Source organism: Palaemon carinicauda, chromosome 23 (genome assembly GCF_036898095.1).
Source record: "Palaemon carinicauda isolate YSFRI2023 chromosome 23, ASM3689809v2, whole genome shotgun sequence".
In the NCBI taxonomy this organism is placed as follows: domain Eukaryota; kingdom Metazoa; phylum Arthropoda; class Malacostraca; order Decapoda; family Palaemonidae; genus Palaemon; species Palaemon carinicauda.
In genome coordinates, this window is record NC_090747.1 from 114195626 (window position 1) to 114217604 (window position 21979).

Below are 21979 nucleotides of genomic sequence, written 5' to 3' on the forward strand. Positions count from 1 at the left end.
GGTAATCATATAAACTGCAACGAGTCAGATAAAGGAAGATCGAAGGAAATTATTTTAATTTTTACAATTACATTTTGATATATAACCAGAAGCATCAAATCCTAACCCTTTGTAAAGGATCTTATAAAGATAGTAAGTATATTTCGATCCCATTTAATTAAGTAAATAGATTAATTGTACTTGGAATCTTACAATAGACATTGCGCAGTTGAGTAACAAGACTTATTCCAGATTGTTTCTCACGAAGATATTAACTTTTCATCGCGTGTTTACGATGGAAGATCATAGTTCCTTAGCTCCAGGAGACGCTATTGTCAAGCAGAAGAAGAAGAAGAAGAAGAAGAAAAAGAAGAAAGAGAATAAGAAGTATTCCATAAACTCGACATCCCTAAAGAGAAGAATGCCCCTCGAGCTTAGGTAATGGAGAGACTTCGTCACAACTTTCCAAAGAGTTTGGCGGAAAGTCTTTCCCTAGAGTAGCCGACAATACAGGCTAATAGGAATCCATTTCTCCGTCTCATCAATGTCATATGATTATGAAAGAGGGAGGAGTGGGGGGGGGGGGGTATTAGAAAGATGGGAGAGGAGGGGGGGGGGGTTAGGGAGGGTTGGTGAGAAAATCCATATCGGTCGTCAATAGCCGGATTTACCTGAAGCTCATTTCCAGAAAGAGCTTTGGAACTGCGACAAAGCTTTCGGAGTCAGCTCGAGTGTCAGTCAGTAAGTGGGAAACGAATAGAATTTTGGGTTAATGTCACTGATATGTGAAATGTTTACCTTTTTCGTTTGTTTGTTTGGGATATTTATATTATATGAGTTTTTGCTTGGGGAGACTCAAATGATATCTTTGACATGGGCAAAAATCGGTGTTGGTTTCCAGTAAAATATTGTGATGAGAGGTTGAGAAATTTGCTAAATTTTCAGTTAAAATCTTTAACCCATCCTCTGCTGATAATGTCAGTTATGATGAATGTCAAAATGACTACAGTAACTGCTATTAACTCAGACAATTATTATTACTATTATCAAATGAAAAAGAAAATCTAAATTTTTAGTAACTGCATTACAAAAAAAAATATTATTCGTCCACTGCAAGTTTAACGAATATTTTCTAGTTGCTATTTTAGAAAACAACAAACTTAGTGCGAACACAGTTCATAAAAGCTACATAAACTTAATTTTAACTGTAAGTAGTTCAACCGTCAATGTGATTAGTTAATTGTTACTTATATTTGGTTAAAAACTATTATTATCAGTGACACTGATAAAAACCGCAGAAATAACAACATTGACATAATAATAATAATAATGTTTATTGGACAAAAACATATTTACATACAAAATATATACAAAAAAAGACTCGGTCCAAGCCCATGTGGAGCAAAGCTCTTCGGGCAATAATACAAATAAAATAATCAACCAATAATAACAATAACAATAATAATAATAATAATAATAATAATAATAATAATAATAATAATAATAATAATAATAATAATAATAATAACCCGAATTATTTGATGATTAGAGCTAAACAGACTGTCGAAAGCTTTCATATTATTATTATTATTATTATTATTATTATTATTATTATTATTATTATTATTATTATTAGCTAAGCTAAAACCCTAGTTGGAAAAGCAGGATGCCATAAGCACAAGGGCTCTAACAGGGAAAAAAATAGCCCGGTGAGGAAAAAAAATAGATAACTGTAAGAAAAGTAATGAACAATTAATATGAAATATTTTAAGATCAGTAACAACATTAAAATAGATCTTTCATAGATAAACTATAAAGAGAGACTTATGTCAGCCTGTTCAACAGACAAAAAAAAAAAAAAAAAACATTTGTTGCAACTTTGGACTATCATTAGTCTACTATCATTATTATTAATTTTATTTATCTTAATATTCTAAAAATCATCATTATTAATTATTATTGTCGCTGTTAGTTAGAACTATCATTAGCCTACTATCATTATTATTACTTTAATTCTTCTTACTATTAAAAAAAAATATTATTATCATTGTTGTTGTTTTATTAATTCCTAGAAGCAAATATACATTCTTTACTTCTTATTACTTTAAATCATTATTTTTTTAGTAATTACTACAAGCAAATCAATGCTCCTTCAAGCAAATCAACGCTCCTAAAAGCAAATAAACGCTCCTATAAGCAAATCAACGCTCCTACAAGCAAACCAACGCTCCTACATGCAAATCAACGCTCCTACATGCAAATCAAGGCTCCTACAAGCAAATCGAGGATCCTACAAGCAAATCAGCGCTCCTACAAGCAAATCAACGATCCTACAAGCAAATCAATGCTCCTACATGCAAATCAATGCTCCTACAAGCAAATCAACGCTTCTACAAGCAAATAGAGGCTCCTACAAGCAAATCGAGGATCCTACAAGCAAATCGAGGCTCCTACAAGCAAATAATAATAATAATAATAATAATGTTTATTGGACAAAAACATATTTACATACAAAATATTTACAAAAAAGACTGTCCAAACCCATGTGGAGCAGAGCTCTTCGGGCAATAATACAATTAAAATAATATCATCAATTAAAAAAAAATTATAAAAAGTAAATATTGATATAGATAAACTCAATGTACACATACATATACATAAGTATATACATATGCATACATATAAATATACATACACATACATATACACACACATGTACATATACATACACATATACACATAGATACATATAAATGAGATTTTTAGCCTAAAAATAAATGGAAATGTATATTCATATGATAAAGAAGGGCGGAATAATAAACAGTGCAAATTTTTAATTTAAACATTGATATGGTTGAAATGCTAGAATTACAAATGTATACAAGCAATAAACAATATAAGAATTAAGAACATTATTGCATTAATGGTTAGGTCATGAAGAAATATCTACTAATAAAATTTAGTACACAGATAATAACTGATTAGTATATGATTTTTTAAAAGATCGAATGCTAAGCAATGCCTTTAGATAAGCAGGCAGAGTATTCCATTGTTTAACTCCCTGATAGAGATAAAACTGTTCACATTTCTTTACACGTACGAAGGGATCCTACAAGCAAATCAGCGCTCCTACAAGCAAATCGAGGCTCCTTCAAGCAAATTAACGCTCCTACAAACAAATTAATGCTCCTACAAGCAAATCAACGCTCCTACAAGTAAATCAACGCTCCTACAAGTAAATCAACGCTCCTACAAGCAAACCAACTCCTCCTAAAAGCAAATCAACGCTCCTACAAGCAAATCAACGCTCCTACAAGTAAATCAACGCTCCTACACGCAAATCAATGCTCCTACAAGCAAATCAACGCTACTAAAAGCAAATCAACGCTCCTATAAGAAAATCAACACTCCTACAAGCAAACCTACGCTCCTACAAGCAAATCAACGCTCTTAAAAGCAAATCAATGCTCCCATAAGTAAATCAACGCTCTTAAAAGCAAATCAACGCTCCTACAAGCAAATCAACACTTCTAAAAGTAGATCAACGCTCCTAAAAGCAAATCAACGCTCATAAAAGCAAATCAACGCTCCTAAAAGCACATCAACGCTCCTTCAAGCAAATCAACGTTCCTACAAGCAAATCAACGCTCCTACTAGCAAATCAACGCCCCTAAAAGCAAATCGGGGCTCCTACAAACAAATCAACGCTCCTATAAGTAAATCAACGCTCCTAAAAGCACATCAACGCTCCTTCAAGCAAATCAATGCTCCTAAAAGCAAATCAACGCTCCTTCAAGCAAATCAATGCTCCTAAAAGCAAATCAACGCTCCTTCAAGCAAATCAACGCTCCTGACCGTATCGACACAGAACATCTGTGGTCATTAGCGATCTCCCGAGAGATTAAGGAACAAAAATGTTTATTTGTTCAGCAACTCGACGCCTCTTCGTTCTCCGCTGGATAGGAAAAGTGCTCGTCATAGAAGATTGATGTGAGAGAAAAGAATTTTTGGCCTAACGACAACCAAAAGGTATCCATCTCTCTCTCTCTCTCTCTCTCTCTCTCTCTCTCTCTCTCTCTCTCTCTCTCTCTCTCTCTCTCTCTCTCGAAAAAGAAATTGTCTAAAAGTTAGTATTGTATCATTCAAAAGGAAACAAACAATATTTTCAAAATTTTAGTTCAATGTACATATTTCTTAGAGTTTTACAATCCATTTTTTTTTGTAAATTATATGCAAATAATTGATATTATGTAGCAGAATAGCCATTTTATAATGGAATAAAGAGTTTTGACTTTGACTTTGAGTCTCTCTCTCTCTCTCTCTCTCTCTCTCTCTCTCTCTCTCTCTCTCTCTCTCTCTCTCTCACCCAATTTTGTCTGGCGTTCAAGTTAATGATGTTAACAGCGCTTTTATGTTATTTGAACGTTTTTTTTTTTTTCACTTTTGTTTGTGTTTTCAACACAACACTCATTCACACAAGTACTATATATACATACAGTATATACATACACACACACACATATATATGTATACATATATATATATATATATATATATATATATATACAGTATAAATATGTATATATATATATATATATATATATATATATATATATATATATATATACATATACTGTATATATATATATATATATATATATTTATATATACACAGTATATATATGTATGTTTATATATATATATATATATATATATATATATATATATATATAAATATATACATACATATATATATATGCTACATATATATATATATATATATATATATATATATAAACATACATATATATATTGTGTATATATAAATATATATATATATATATATATATATATATATATATATATATATATATACAGTATATGTATATATATATATATATATATATATATATATATATATATATATATACATATTTATACTATATATATATATATATATGTGTGTGTGTGTGTAAGAAAAAAAAACATTCAAAAACCGATATAGCATTTAAAGAAAATGTTTAAATATAATATTTTCACTTCATTAAACTCACTTTCTTTATTTATAAATATTATTTTCTCTTGACTTTATTATGATTTTCTACGTTTAATAACAGTCATTCGAAATTTCGAGAGGCATCTGAAATATTTCGATCAGCTAAGAATTAGATTCGAAATGAACTACCCTTTTTCAAGCGGTTTTTGTTAAGTAAATAATTCCTTTTCCTTTTGGAATTGTCATTATAGCAAAAGGGTGAAAGGAACAATTGCTCTCATCCAAGACCTCCAATAAATTCCTAAGAATGTGATTTGCCCAAAACCAAAATGAATGAGTTAGAAAGTGACTTTTTCTCGCCAGATTAGTCACGGACCCTCGCTGTGAAATTAGGCTGAATTAGACAAAGGCAGTTAGGTTTCCAGTCAGTTCCTTGTGGTCTCTCTTTCATGTCAATCACCCGTCAGTGCGTTACGGACACGTCCGTGCCGAAGGGGCACTCCATGTCCTCAAGCAATAAACTCGTTTAAACGGGTGATACGACAAGGATTTTGAACCTTACGGATGTCTAGCTTTCCAGGCTGCTAATCCTTCTCTACCGTGGAACCCTTTCACCCCGCTCCTCTTCCACCCGCGCCTAGAAGCTCGGTGGCCAGGCTGGAAGACCCCATGGCCGAAAATAATCGTGCAGGAGCCAAGATGCCTCCCATACCGTAAGTCTTCCAGGGGTGTATTCTTCTCGAAGTCTTGAATTACCCGAAGAACATCTTTTCCTATGTTCTACAGGAATGTCAGTTGGTGGTTTGGAAAAATCCACATTCGGCGCTACAAAGAAAAGTGAACTCCTTAGACGTTTAGGTCTCAAGGGCGCCATTGTTTCACGGTGTTTCCTTCGTAGGAGAGGGAATGGATGAAAGCCCTTCTTCACACACACGTGGAGTCCTTGGATGGATTATTCCTCCGAGGTGGAGTTTCCATATCTTCCAAATAACCGATTCTGTGGTTGGAGGCGATTGTGGAGTGTGGATAACTGACATACATTTAGTGGTTCTTGTCATTGTTATCGGGGCCTTCTTATGCTTCTGCGTTTAGTCTTTCATTTTCTTTCTCTTTCATTTCTCTCTCTCACTTATTTCTTTTTTTTGAGTCGCTTTTAAGCGTGAAATACAATGTAATTTCATTTGAGAAAGAAGGTTAGACAGTTTCCAATAGCATAATGAAAGCCGTTCTTCAAGGTAATGAATTATTTTTATTGTTTACTGAGGTAGTGCATGTCTTTCCTGATTAATTGTTATATTGAATTCCATTTAATACAATTCTTGATTATATAACATTATGTGGATGATAACGATAAGGAGATACAATTGAGAATCTTCAAAGATGATGAGGTTAATTTAGTTGGTTTATGAGCACTGGTTGTAGAGTGTGAATACAGTTTTAGATGATAATAATAATAATAATAATAATAATAATAATAATAATAATAATAATAATAAGAATAATAATGATAATGATAATAATATTAACAATAATGATGATGATGAGGATGATGATAATAATAATAATAATAATAATAATAATAATAATAATAATTATAATAATAAGAATAATAATGATAATGATAATAATATTAACAATAATGATGATGATGAGGATGATGATAATAATAATAATAATAATAATAATAATAATAATTATAACAATAATGATAAATATAATAATAATAAAAATAATAATAATAATAATAAAATTATCAAAATCCTTATAATAGAAATTATTAAAATTATCATTATTACTGAATTTATCACAATGACAATTTCACTACTCACTGGGACTATCATTCGCATTTACCCTGGCTTCCACAAGGCCATTTTCACTACTCACCTATGAATTAGGATAATTGAATTCAAAGACATTATTATTATTATTATTATTATTATTATTATTCTTATTATTATTATTATCATTATTATTACTTGCTAAGCTACAAACCTAGTTGGAAAAGCAGGATTATTATTATTATTATTATTATTATTATTATTATTATTATTATCATTATTATCATTATTATTATTATTATTATTACTTGCTAAGCTACAAACCTAGTTGGAAAAGCAGGGTTATTATTATTATTCTTATTATAATTATTATTATTATTATTGTTAATATTATTATCATTATCATTATTATTATTATCATTATCATCATTATTACTGTTCTTCTTTGTCTGCATCTTTTCCCACTTTTATGTGGGGTCGATGTTTCTGACCAGCTTTCTCCTATTATTATTATTATTATTATTATTATTATTATTATTATTACTTGCTAAGCTACAACCCTTATTGGAAAAGCAGGATGCTATAAGCCCAAGGGCTCCAACAGGGAAAATAGCCCCGTGAGGAAAGGAAATAAGGAAACTATAAGAGAAGTGATCAACAATTAAAATGAAATATTTTAAGAACAGTGACAACATTAAAATAAATCTTTCATATAGAAACTATTATTATTATTATTATTATTATTATTATTATTATTATTATTATTATTACCTGCCAAGCTACAACCCCTGTTGGAAAAGCAGGATGCTACAAGCCTAGTGGCTTCAACAGGGAAAACAGCCCAGTGAGGAAAGGAAACAAGGAAAAATTAAATATCTTAAGAACAGCAACATTAAACCAACTATCCACCATTATGTCCAATCACAAAAGTTTCCCCCCCAAAAAAAAGAAGAAAAAAAAAAAAACATTTTATCAACAAAGTGAAAACGCTGACTGGAGTGTTCTCTAAAAAAGAATCGGTCTTATTTTCAAATGTTTTGGAGAGTCATTGCATTGAGAACAGAAAAAGCTGACACTGCAATATATAAAGCAATTTTTCTTTTGATCAGAGAGGGGGGCGGTTGCAAGCGCATTTGTTTTTGTTACCAACTCGGGCACATTTATACAGATGACTCGTAATTTGCATGCAGTTGTGTAACTGCATTTTGCGTGCCTCAAACAGGGGAATGCACTCTAAGTGATGTTGTGAAGAAAGAACTTGGTTCGATGGACTTTATTTAAATATGTATATATATATATATATATATATATATATATATATATATATATATATATAAAATGTATATATATATGTATATATAAATGTAAATATGTACATACATACAGTACATACATACATGCATACATACATATATGTACATATATATACACATATATATATATATATATATATATATATATATGTATATATATACAGTATATATATACAGTGTGTATACATATATATATATATATATATATATATATATATAGTATATTGTATATGTACATATGTATACACAAATACATGTATATCTGTATACATACACATATGCAAACAATACCCTACATATTTATATTCAAGCAGTTTCAAGCGATCAATGCCAAATTCATTCCTTAACAATTGAATCGGGGATAAACCCATTGTGCGAAAATATGTCCTTAACATAGGTGACTTCATACACACACAGACACATACACACACACAAAATATTTTTTATGATGGTAAATAGATTGTCCATCTGTCTATAAACGTGTCATAATTGTTTGTTTTCTCGTTAATAAAAATGAAGTACAATATTTCATGATATTTTTATTGACATCTGAAAATATAAGTTTGAGTTCTTTTCTTCTGTATGAATGTCCTCCTTGATCTTTTCCGATATATTTCTTATCTCCTGACCTATCATTACACCTTCTTGCTTTACGATTTTTTTCAGTTTGGTTATACAGATTGTTTTTCCTTACTTTATCGCTTATTTACTTTCATATATATATTCTTACTGCTTTTACTGTTCATTTCGTTTACCCTGTCATCTGTTTTCATTATTTCATCATTATCTTGATCTTCTACCTTTAGTTTTTTATGTTTGTAGATTATTTGTTCCAATTATCTTCAGTAGTGTTTGTATACTTTATCACTTTTTTATTTCCAAAATTCTTACTATTTATTCCCGCCTTCTTCGTTTCTCCCAGAAAAGCCGCGTACGAGAATCAGGCTCCGACTGCTCTCGACTTCAAAAGAGAGAGAGAGAGAGAGAGAGAGAGAGAGAGAGAGAGAGAGAGAAAGAGAAAGAGAGAGAGAGAGAAAACCTTATCCTCAGATACACCTTTGACACACAGGTGCGAAGTCACTCGATTAGAAGGTTTGTTGGATTATGCTGTCTTTGATGGTCTCCCTTCAGCGCCTCTAGCGGCGTTTTATGGCATCGCGTAGTGGTGTTTCTCGGTTTCAGTCGCCTCTCATCTTTCGATATTGTTTCTCCTTTTTCCTCGTTAACTTTCCTCATTGGGTCGCCGTGACTTTACACGGAATTATACCGATTATATACGTATCCTCACCAGGTGACTTTCTCAGTAATTGACTTTATAGTTGGCTGGTAAGTCCTCAGATTAGGGATGTGCCTTTAGGGAAACGTGAGTAGGGTGTTAAAATGGCTTTCGAGGTGGAAAAATATATAGTATTTTTTTGTTTATGTACATGGAAGTAGTTGGTATTCTCTGCACGTGTGCGTGGACAAGTAAAAGGAGATTCGTAAATACCCTAAATGCGTATATAGATGCATTATTTGTTAAATTATGGAGGACATTTTGATTTTACATGAACAATCTTTCTCTCTTTCTTTCTCTCTATGTATATATATAAATAAATTATTCATATATATATATATATATATATATATATATATATATATATATATATACTTACAGAAACATGTATATACACAAATATATAAGTACAGTATGTGTATGTATATATTTATATATGTATTATAGCTATATGTAAATTTAAACATACAATTGGAATATATATGCACACACACACACATATATATATATATATATATATATATATATATATATATATATATATATATATATATAGTTATATAGTTATATATATACATATACGTATACACACACACACACACATATATATATATATATATATATGCATATACATATACATATACATATATACATATATATACATATATATACATATATACATGTGTATATATATTTACATATATATATATATATATATATATATATATATATATATATATATATATATATATATATATATTATATATATATATATATTACTCAGTCATCCAAAAATTCGAAGATATTAACACCTCTTCGTGCCACAGAAATATTCTGATTTCTGCCCTCCCAATTTACTCGACTTTGAATCCATTTCTAAAAAATAAACAAACTCCAGAAAACCTTTGCTTGCGCGCTCGTATGAGTGTGAGCTTGCTTGCCTTCAGATTAAAATAGTTCTTCTTAATCCCCGTCAAATGATTAAACTTTGGCGGATGGTTGATAATGCGTTCGAACTGCCCATCTGACTCCATTTGCACCTGGTTGTGAGTTGCTTTACCGTTCTCTCTAAGACTCTGGAGCAGTTTCTATTCGGTGTTTTCTAGCTTGTTTTGCTTCTTGATCGTGGATAAATCTCCCGACAGATTTTGTTGTATGTTTTTGTTATTCTATCGTCTTTGTGTGGGTGAAATTGGTTATTTGTTTGTGTGTTTATATTTCTGTTTTTATCATATTTTTATTTTTGTATGTTTGATTTTTGTTATTGTCCTGACTTTGTATGTGTTTATATTTTTGTTTTTCTTATCATATTCTTCTTATTTTTTTTTATTATTGTCCTGATTTTGTGTGGGTGAAATTATTTTTTGTGCGATTATATGTCTTTTTTATCATATTTTTATTTTTGTATGTTTTTGTTACTCTCCTGACTATGTGCGAGTGAATTAATATTTATTTTGTGTTTATATCTTTTTTTTATCATATTTTTGTTTATCTTTGTGGGATTTACTTTCGTATTTCATGTATACGAAGTCTGGGTACTTTGGAAAAAAATTATATTTGAATGATCTCGCTGTTGAGACTGATTCTGATTATGTTTTTCAATATTGATTTTAATTTCTTTCTTCTTTTGTTGTTGTCAGTGTTATAATCAAGTGTTTTTTAATAGTTAAGAAATGCATACAATGGCGTGTTCCTGCTGATACAGAATTATTGAGTGAGGATAATTAATCATAAAAATAATTAAAGAGGGTAAAAGAAAAATAACCGAATATAGATAAGTAATCGTAAAAAAACAAGATAAGTAAAAGTAAATTACCGAATAGAGATATATAATCATGGAAAAATAAGTAAAAATAATTAATTGAATGAGGATAAGTAATCATAAAGATAATAAAATTAAGTAAAAGTAAATTACCGAATATAGATAATTATCGTAAAAAATAATAAAAATCAAAGTAAGTAATCATGAAAAAAAAATAAGCAAAAGTAATTAATTGGATAAGGATAAGTAATCATAAAAACCATCAAAATATGTAAAAGTCAATAACTGAATAAGGATAAGTGAATATAAAAATAAACAAAAAATATGTAAACAACAATAATTACAATTAAAATGAACAGTGAACTGAAATTATTTCATCAATTTTCGTTTCTCGTTTATGAAAATGTGTGAAAATAATTTATAACCTCCGAAGTTGGAAGGAGGTTATGTTTTACCCCCTGTTAGCGTGTTTGTTTGTTTGTGTGTCCTGGCCACAAATTTAATCGTAGAGTAATGAAACTTGAAAGATGTATTTTAATGTTGTTATTGATCTTAAAATATTTTATATTATTTGTTCATTCCTTGTCTTGTATTTTATCTATTTTTTATTTCCTTTCCTCACTGGGCTATTTATTGGAGCCCTTTGGCTTATAACATCCTGTTTTTAAACTAGGATTGTAAATTAGCTAATAATAATGATAATGACAATAATGATAATAATAGTAATGATAATAATGATAATAACAATAACAATGAAAATAATAATAATAATAATAATAATAATAATAATAATAATAATAATAATAATAATAATAATAATGAAAACGAAAATGATAAATAATAATAATAATAATAATAATAATAATAATAATAATAATAATAATAATAATAGCCAACAAATTCCTCCCAGTACTATACTGTACCATTTTTAAAATAATATAGAAATAAAGTTTCACATATTTCGTGTTTTATGGACATACTTGACATTACCTGTGAAGAAAATCGCATTTACCTAAAAATAATTAATAAAAACCAAATTATTTTATAAATATCACTTTACTCAATACGTTTTTTGCTCTGTACCCCAAAATATCACAAGACCTATAGGGGTATATGGACTCAAGTGTGTTTTAATCTGTAGGTTTGTGGCCATAGACATAAGGTGTTATTTAGGATAGGCCGTAGGCAGCAGGGTCTGCTCTATTTACCAGTTGGGACTGACCATATGGCTAAGGATTTTTCAAGGCTCCTGTTTATCCTTCATCCTATGGGCACTCGACCATCTGACATAGCAATATGTCAGTTTGTGATTATTCTGGTTTTGATTATATTTTGCTTCGTATCTGCTTATTTTTTTAATTTATTCTCATCATTTATTTATTTCCTTATTTCCTTTCCTTACTGGGCTATTTTTCCCTGTTGGAGCCCTTGGGCTTATAGCATCTTGCTTTTCCAACTAGGGTTGTAGCTTGGCTAGTAATAATAATAATAATAATAATAATAATAATAATAATAATATTATTATTATAAGAGCTAGTATCTGACTATAAAGTGTATACACGGATACGAGAACAGACTAAAGTAGAGGATATTCTAACAACATGTAAGAAAAAGAAATGGACATGGTCAGGACATATAATTGATAGGCATTGAAAATAATAGAATGGGTCCCAAGAGATTGCAAACGAAGCAGTGAAAGGAAGACAAGACGATGATCGACGAACTAAGAAAGTTTGCAGGCGTGGAGTGGCATAGAAAGAACACAAACAGACGCAAGTAGAAGGATATGCCTAGGACCCACTCTTTATGTGGGTCCTGGATATGCCTAGGACCCACTCTTTATGTGGGTCCTGGATATGCCTGAGGCATTTGTTCTGCAGTGGATATCCTTCTACTTGATGAAAATTGTTATCGTAGACATTTTCTCCGAGTGGATATAGGATGCCTATCATCTAATATCTAATCTTGCGAAGCTAGGCTAAAGTGCCAAACAATTTGCTCTCTGAGTTTACGACGCTTCCTGTCAGCGAGTTTAAGCTTGGTGCCCATCGTTTGCTTAAGTCGTAATGAAAAACTCTCTTATTAAAAGCAATGAAATGCTCTTTTTAAAAGCAAAAAAAAAAAAACCCCGCTCTAAACTACTCTCACTGAAATAAAAAAAAATTCTCTTATTAAAAGCAAAATAAAACTTGCTCCTATTGAGAGCGAAAAAAAGAAAAAAAAACCCTATTTTCAAAAGTCAAAAAAACCAGCTCTTATTAAGGCAAAAAACTGCTCCTATTAAAATACTGCTCTTATTAAAAAAAAATCTCTTATTTAAAGCATCACTTCAAAAGAAAAAAAAATAGCTAAAAGAGTCTCATTAGTGAAAATATGGTTTACTTTAGAGAGAGGTAATTAAATCACTGCACCAATACGTGGAATGAATTTGCTCTTTGGAAAGTTTTGACCATACTGTTAACATAAACCAAGAGGTAAACCTTATATACAAGATCTATCCTTCAAACTCTTTGACTGAAGCCTAGAGGTACTGGCGACTAAATTTCATTTGATATGTCTCGTATAGCAATAATTTAGAGGTCCTAATGACAGTAGAATATCAAATCCACCATATTGAATTAGAAACAATAATTAGTCAGCCGAGACCTTCAGTAGTATTCATGACTGAAAACTGCGAAAATGGAGAACCTTTGCAGTAATTTTTGCGTGCTATTCATTATTTTATGTAAAAAGATAAGGGAAAAAAAAGTACCATGACCTGCGAATGGAATTGAAAAGTCTATGGAATATGCATGCAGAGTAGTACCAATAATCATAGGAACACTTAGAGACTATACCCAAGTCACTGAAAAGGAATCTTGAGAAGGTAGGAGCCTCTATATCCCCCTGGACTTGTGCAGAAGAGCGTGCTACTTGAAACAGCACATATAGTAAGGAAACTGATGGATTCCTAAGGAAGCTGGTTGTAACCCGAAATCCCACACTATAAACCATCAGTGTCTGGAGGCTGTGATTAACAAAAAAAAAAAAGAAAAAAAAAAAAAAAAAAAAAAAAAATCATGATAATAATTTTCGAACCAAAATTATGATAATAATTTTCGAACCAAAATTTGTCAAATTGACTACTTACACTTTTCTAAATAATTTAAGGACCACGTCCGTCAAAAACATTAATTTCTGTTTTTTTTCTGTTTACTTGCCTACTGGAGATGATTTTTGACTTCCGTCATGACCAAACATCGTACCCTATCATGGCGGAGATGGCTAGTTTGATGACGTCACTACAAAGCCTCTATACTGGAACGGGGTAGTTTGATTTAGTTTAGATTCTATACGATCAAGTCAATTGACTGAAGATAGACAAATTAAAAAGAAAAATTATCTGATATTCACAGGTAGGTTAAACTAAATTTTATGTTATATTATGTAGGGTAAAACCAGCTTTTGGCAAACGTCTGTCTGTCTGTCTGTTAAGATTGCGTTGCCTTATGCAAGACACGGGCTCTTGCGTTGGCAGCCCCTAATGTAATTGTAATTTACTTTAATTCACTTTGAAAGAGGGAAATTGACTAACGGTCAAATTAATTGGGTAGGTTAGACTCAGGTTTTTATATTAAAGCGATTATTGATAATAAAATCATCCACCATTTAATTTTAGAATACTTTAAAATTTCCTTTTCCTAACAATGTATTCGATACAAATTTTATTATTATTATTATTATTATTATTATTATTATTATTATTATTATTTGCTAAGCTACAACCCTAGTTGGAAAAGCAAGATGCTATAAGCCCAGGGGCCCCAACAAGGAAAATAGCCCAGTGAGGAAAGGAAACACGGAAAAATAAAATATTTTAAGAACAGTAACAACATTAAAACGAATATTTCCTATATAAACAATAAAAAGTTTAACAAAACAAGAAGAAGAGAAATCAGATAGAATAGTGTGCCCGAGTGTACCCTCAAGCAAGAGAACTCTAACACTGGGGAAAACCTTATCTGATCTATTAACAGTTACGCCAGAAAACTCGAAATCAATCAATCATTCATTGAAAACCCAGCACTTGTAAAACAGACATTAGTGTAAACCTAACGATACTCTCAATCCCTCAACCACTAAAACAAATCTCTCTCTCTCTCTCTCTCTCTCTCTCTCTCTCTCTCTCTCTCTCTCTCTCCATTACCACAGCCGAGGATAAGCAGGGCGCACCATTAACAAATAACGCTATCAGGGAAATCTATCAGCATCGGCATATATGGAGCCCCGCCATTATCTATCATGAAAACGCGATAGATAACAATCAGCAGAGCGGATTCCTCTCCATGTTTACTTAATGTAATTGCGCCTCTACACGATGAAACCCTCGTTATCCAATCACGGCGCCAGTCACCGTCGAACGGGAGATATCAGCGCGGGGGAAAAATCTCGCGGTTATTATTTATGCTTTATTCCGTCTATTTTTGATCCACCTTTTTGCTGAAATACACCTGTTTTAAGGACCCGTGGCTTCAGATGCACTTGCCATCTATCTGCCAGAGGAAATGATGCGTTTTTTAAAGTTTATTTCCTAAGTTTAGATGTTAATCGCATCAGTGCCAGTCGGTTTACTTCTCCCCCTTGGTGTTTAAAAGCCGCGTTGGCAACTGAGGATAATCGCCCGCTTGCGGTTTTATTACATTACAATCCACGGACTAACCATAACAGCGGGAAGAGAAATCAAAGGGATGGTGGCATGAAAGGGTACTCGGATAAGCGATGTATTGGGGGAGGGAAACAAATAGAGGAGGGAGGAAGGGCTGGGGGAGGGGGGGGGGTACCAAACAACAACAACCAAAACAAGAAGGGTTATTGCAGTGCAATGGGAATCTTATGTGGGTCTATTCCTTTTCGAATGGGTCGAACAGATGGATGGACGAATCAAAAACGTTTGGACGTTTGCCTGAAGTATGTATATTCCTTGGCCATCGTTTCGTCATTTGGAAATACATATCTGAAACGTTTTTTTGGAAAGGGGGGGGGAGGGATTATTGGAACGCCTTTCCAGTTGTTCTATCAGAGACTCGGCAGATGGGGGAGAGGGGGTTTGAAGCTCTGAAGGTATATTGAAATGTGTTTCCTTCTATTTTATGAGTTATATCCTAAGGAGAATGTTCCTTTCCTTTATAATAGACATAGTCCAGTCCGGGGATTAATATATATTATCTTTATTATGATGCAGAATGAATTATTTGACCGTTCTTTAGTGCAAAGAGTGTGTTCTTATGAAAAACTTTTAGAAGGAAAAGCTATTATTATTATTATTATTATTATTTACTTACTTACTAAGCTACAACCCTAGTTGGAAAAGCAGGATGCTATAAGCCCAGGGGCCCCAACAAGGAAAATAGCCCAGTGAGGAAAGGAAAGAAGGTAAAATAAAAATTTTTAAGGACAGTGACAACATTAAAATAAATAGTTCCTTTATAAACTATAAAACTTTAACAAAACAAGAGGAAGAGAAATAAGATAGAATTGTGTGCCCGATTGTACCCTCAAGCAAGAGAACTCTAAAACTGTTTCCTTAAGGAAACCCACGAAAATAAATCAAGAAATGGAAAGTACAAATGCAACAACTAATACAGCCATTTCTAGTCTACTGCAGGACAAAGGCCTCAGACATGCTAATTCATGGCTGGGGTTTGGCCATTGTTCATCACCACGCTAGCCAGTACGGATTGGTAATATTGGGAGATTTCCGTCTGATCGCCCACGAAAAACCCACCTAGTATGGGTGGCTCTAACTATGGCGCTGAACATGGCGATACGCAAATTGTTTCACCACGTTAAGGTATCCCCACTCAGAAAGGTGGAGAGTATAAATAGGAAGTTATAAATTCAATGCAATGTAACCGATATAAATATTAACAAATGAATAGCTAAGAGCAGTGAAGTTTATTAATGTTTAATTCTTTCTCATTTGTCATTGATAGAGTGGACATTCAGATGTCCTATGATATTAGGTATGCATCCTGCTGTTTTACAGTTATTCATTTGTTAAGAATATATAGCTACTGTGGTTAGTATACGAGGCTATATTATTATTATTATTATTATTATTATTATTATTATTATTATTATTATTATTATTATTATTATTATTATTATTATTATTATTATTATTATTAAGCTACAACCATAGATGGAAAAGCAGAATGTTATAAGCCCGAGGGTTCCAACAGGGAAAATAGCCCAGTGTGGAAAGGAATTAAGGAAACTACAAGAAAATTACTTAATATCAATATAAAATATTTTAAGAACAGTAACAGCATTAAGATAGATATCTAATATATAAAGTATAAAACTAAAAAAAAAAAAACAAGAGGAAGAGAAATAAGATATAATAGTGTGCCCGAGTGTACCTTCAATCACATTCAAATCTGTTAAGATTTTTAAAGCAAACCGTCGAAAGAATGTGTATTTTAATCACGGTTATATTAATGTTTTAAGGTTTTCTCATAAATGCTAATAAACATATTTTGTGTCAATTAACTTTTATAAACTCTCCAGGAGTGTGCAACACTGACTGGATAATTTTGCAATAGCAGTACTGCAATGTCTATGAACCTTGCAATAATAGCTGCCCTTACAACACCCCAATATTAGTTGATGCTAAAAGTTCGACGTAGAGTTAATGAACTTAAAAAAACTAAAATGAAAATTTTGTAAATGTTAATCTTAAGATGGATTAGATTGGATTTAAGGATTTAGGCTTTATAGTTCGGCGCTGGGGCCTGAGAGACCATTCAGCAGCTAAAATGAATCTAGGGTATAATGCTTTTTGTTGACCAGGCGGACATGAGTCTTTTTATAGTTTATTTATGACATATTTGTTTTTGATGTTGTTAATAGTTTATATATGACATGTCTGTTTTGACGTTACTTTTTTTAGAATGATTTATTGTTAATTTGTTCTCTTCATTTATTCATTTCCTTATTTCCTTTCCTCACTGGGCTATTTTTCCCTGTTGGAGCCCCTGGGCTTATAGCATCTTGCTTTTCCAACTAGGGTTGTAGCTTGGATAGTAATAATAATAATAATAATAACACTTGAATTACACCATAATGAAATAATCAAGAAATATTGGTCAGTTAAATGGAAGAGACGAAGCCCTACCATAGGTAAAGTGGAAGGCTATTAAGTTCAGCAAGGAGCTAAAGGAACGCTTTTAAGACCCTTAAGTAGTGCCTACAGTACACCCCGCGAGGTCATTGATGGCACTACCCTTCCTATGGAAAACATTACAATGTTCTAATATGACGCAACAGGAAATCGAAAACCTATACTCAATTTTTTCTTAAAAAGGCGCATTTACACTTGACTCGCAGCGGTGCCCTTTTAGCTCGGAAACGTTTCCTGCTATCTGATTGGTTAGAATTATCTTGTCCAACCAATCAGCGATCAGGAAACTTTTCCGAGCTAAAAGGGTACCCCTGCGAGTCGGTGCAAATGTGCCTCACTAAAAAGAATTGACTATAGTTTTTTTAACCAAATCAATGCGTTTCGTACATCACGTTATTACAGTGTAGGCCTACTCAAAAACATGACAATAGCCTAATTATCTGTAGGTCACCGTCTTGCTGGAAGATACTCACATTCTAATCCAGATTTTGTAATTTGTTGACAATTGGTTTTTTCGAGAAATGCTCCGGCTAATTTTGGCAACCTTAAGTATACTGATATATAACTTTCCAATCCAGGTTTTGAAATTTATTGACTATTGATTTTTCAAAAATGCTCCGGATAATTTTGACAACATTAAGTATACTGATATCTGACATTTCAATCAAGATTTCGTAATTTGTTGACTATTAATTTTTCGAGAAATGATCCGACTAATTTTGACAACATTAAGTATGCTGATATTTGAAATTTTAATCAAAATTTTGTAATTTATTGACTATTGATTTTTCGATAAAATGCTCCAGCTAATTTTGGTAACATTACATACACCGATTTCTGCGAAAGAAATACTTTTTTTGCAATTTAGGAAAAATGTGAAAAAAGTTATATTTCATTTGAATACTCTAGATACACACACACATATATACTGTATATATATATATATATATATATATATATATATATATATATATATATATATATACATATACATATACATATATGTATATATATACATATATATACATATATATATATATATACATACATATTACTGTATATATATATATATATATATATATATATATATATATATATATATATATATATATACATATACATATATATATATATATATATATATATATATATATATATATATATATATATATATATATATATATATATATATATATATATATATATATATATACATATATATATATCTATATAAATATATATATATATATATATATATATATATATATATATATATATATATACATATATATACAGTGTTTTTTTTAATCTATCTTGTATTTTTTCTCTACGTTCATGGAGTCAGCCTAGACTCCCAGGCTAAGGCTAAACCCATCTTTTTTACTACTCTAGATATGCAGTTCTTTTATATATTCTTTTTTTCCCCCCAAACATTCATGGAGTCCGTCGGAACACGCAACCCGAAACTAAAACCCAATTTTTCCAACCCATTCAGTACGGCGAGAGGTAGATAGAAATAGGCCAGGGATTTAGGCTAATTCCGTTTGTATGTAGAGAAAGAATCGTTCTTCTCTATACATTCTTTCCGATCGGTGCCCTCCGACGGGGCTGTTCCGCCCGAGGGGAGGGGGTAGCGGCATAAGGGCACTCCTGGAAAAAAAAATCCGTTTCCAAAAATTTGGAGACATCGGGGTTTTTCCATTCGGTAATCATTTAAGCCTTTTCCAATCCGTAGTGTCTAGTCGGCTTGTAAAGAAATTTTTCATATCCGGATGGTGTTCGGCCGACAGTCCTTTGCGCCTCATAGTTTTGGGGAGGATAAAAAAAATGTTCAACTCTCTATTCTTGCTAAAGTTGGATTTGCGTAAAATTTGCCTGATGATTATACGAGTATTAGATGAAATAAATTGAAGTATAATTAGTCTGATGATTATACGAGTTATAGATGAAATAAACCTTCGTGCTGATGAATTATGCGAGTTATGGATGAAATAAACTTTCGTGCTGATGAATTATGCGAGTTGTAGATGAAATAAACCTTCGTGCTGATGAATTATGCGAGTTGTAGATGAAATAAACCATCGTGCTGATGAATTATGCGAGTTGTAGATGAAATAAACCTTCGTGCTGATGAATTATGCGAGTTGTAGATGAAATAAACCTTCGTGCTGATGAATTATGCGAGTTGTAGATGAAATAAACCTTCGTGCTGATGAATTATGCGAGTTATAGATGAAATAAACCTTCGTGCTGATGAATTATGCGAGTTATAGATGAAATAAACCTTCGTGCAGATGATTATGCGAGTTATAGATGAAATAAACCTTCGTGCTGATGATTATGCGATTTATAGATGAAATAAACCTTCGTGCTGATGATTATGCGAGTTATAGATGAAATAAACCTACGAAAAATTTGGCTGGTAATTTTACGAGTTATAGATGAAATAAACCTCAATTTAAAAGGTTTAAAGACCGCTCATGAACGGTACAGGCAAGGGAGAGTGACATTCCCCTATCGAGCAGGACAATGCCCTAGAGACTTATCATATACAGTATACATATGATCAACCCCCAAGCCCCCTCTCTCCACCCAAGCTAGGACCAAGGAGGGCCAGGCAATGGCTGCTGATGGCTCAGCAGATAGACCTATAGGTTCCCCCATAACCCACATCCTTTCCTCACAAGGATGTTGAGGTTACAGTGATCAAAGAAACCAACGAGTTTGAGCGGGACTCGAGCCCCAGTCTGGCGTTCACCAGTCAGGGACGTTACCACATCGGCCACCACAACCCTAAGTGATATACAGGATAACTTTTACTGAAACCTGTACACAGCCATAAATAGTTAAGAAAGAAAGAAGCCTAATATAACAGAGCTTGTGCAGTAATAAATATTGTCAAGGTGGATGCATTTAGTTAATGAAATCTGGCAGTGGAACAACCATGATTAGAATACCATATATCTTAATACGTGTGAATCACCCCTTCGATCGCATTCTGCTTGGATGCACTCTTCTTATAACATTGAGTTATCAGTAGCTACTGTCTGGTTTGCACTGGTTCTAGCGTGGGTGGATAGGGGTCTTAGGTGCTAATCATTTGTGTATATGTTCCTGACCCTTGCAATGTCTGCTTAATCGAAATCTTGAAACCTTCAAATAGAAAATATTTAAACGGTTATACCGTTGAACTCTCAAACCGTTTTAAACTACTGACTCGTTAAATATCTAAACCGTTTAATTGTTGGACCTTTAAAAAATTAAAGCGTTAAACTATTGAAACTTTAAACATTTAAACCATTAAACTTTTAAACTAAGTTGGACAAAACGAGCACCCGAGCGGGTACCTGTTACTTCATAATTGATGCTAATCTCTCGGCCAGATAAAAATAAAAGGTTGTTTATTTTGCGACAAACTCAGGAAATACGACAATTAATCACTCTGATGCACGAAGGCTTTAAACTTAGTCCCATTGAACCGCCACAATGACGTCATTATTTTCTTGTTTTGCGAACTTCATTTGTTACTGGATTAGGTTCGTAGATTGGCCATTATTTTCCCAATTTGAGGTAAAATATGCACATTTAATTAATTCGCATTCTAATTAATATTTACCCAAAGGATGCGAGTTTTATTTTGGAAGATATTAATTAGTGATATCATTTATTACTTTTCCTTTTATATTTTCGACATAAAATAAATTCTATATTTG

At 31.9% G+C, this 21979-nt stretch overlaps 2 protein-coding genes across 2 annotated transcripts in view; one reads left to right on the forward strand and one right to left on the reverse strand.

Moving 5' to 3' along the window:
- LOC137617397 (rab GTPase-activating protein 1-like) overlaps nt 1-21979 on the reverse strand; it is a 170631-nt gene that overhangs the window by 123979 nt on the left and 24673 nt on the right. The window lies entirely within an intron of this gene.
- The window catches only part of LOC137617747 (protein FAM50A-B-like), a 23392-nt gene continuing 1687 nt past the window's right edge, over nt 275-21979 (forward strand). The window contains exons 1-2 of the mRNA XM_068347744.1: nt 275-417; nt 2104-2315. Of these exons, the coding sequence (XP_068203845.1) occupies nt 275-417; nt 2104-2315 (355 nt within the window). The remainder of the gene's footprint in view (nt 418-2103; nt 2316-21979) is intronic.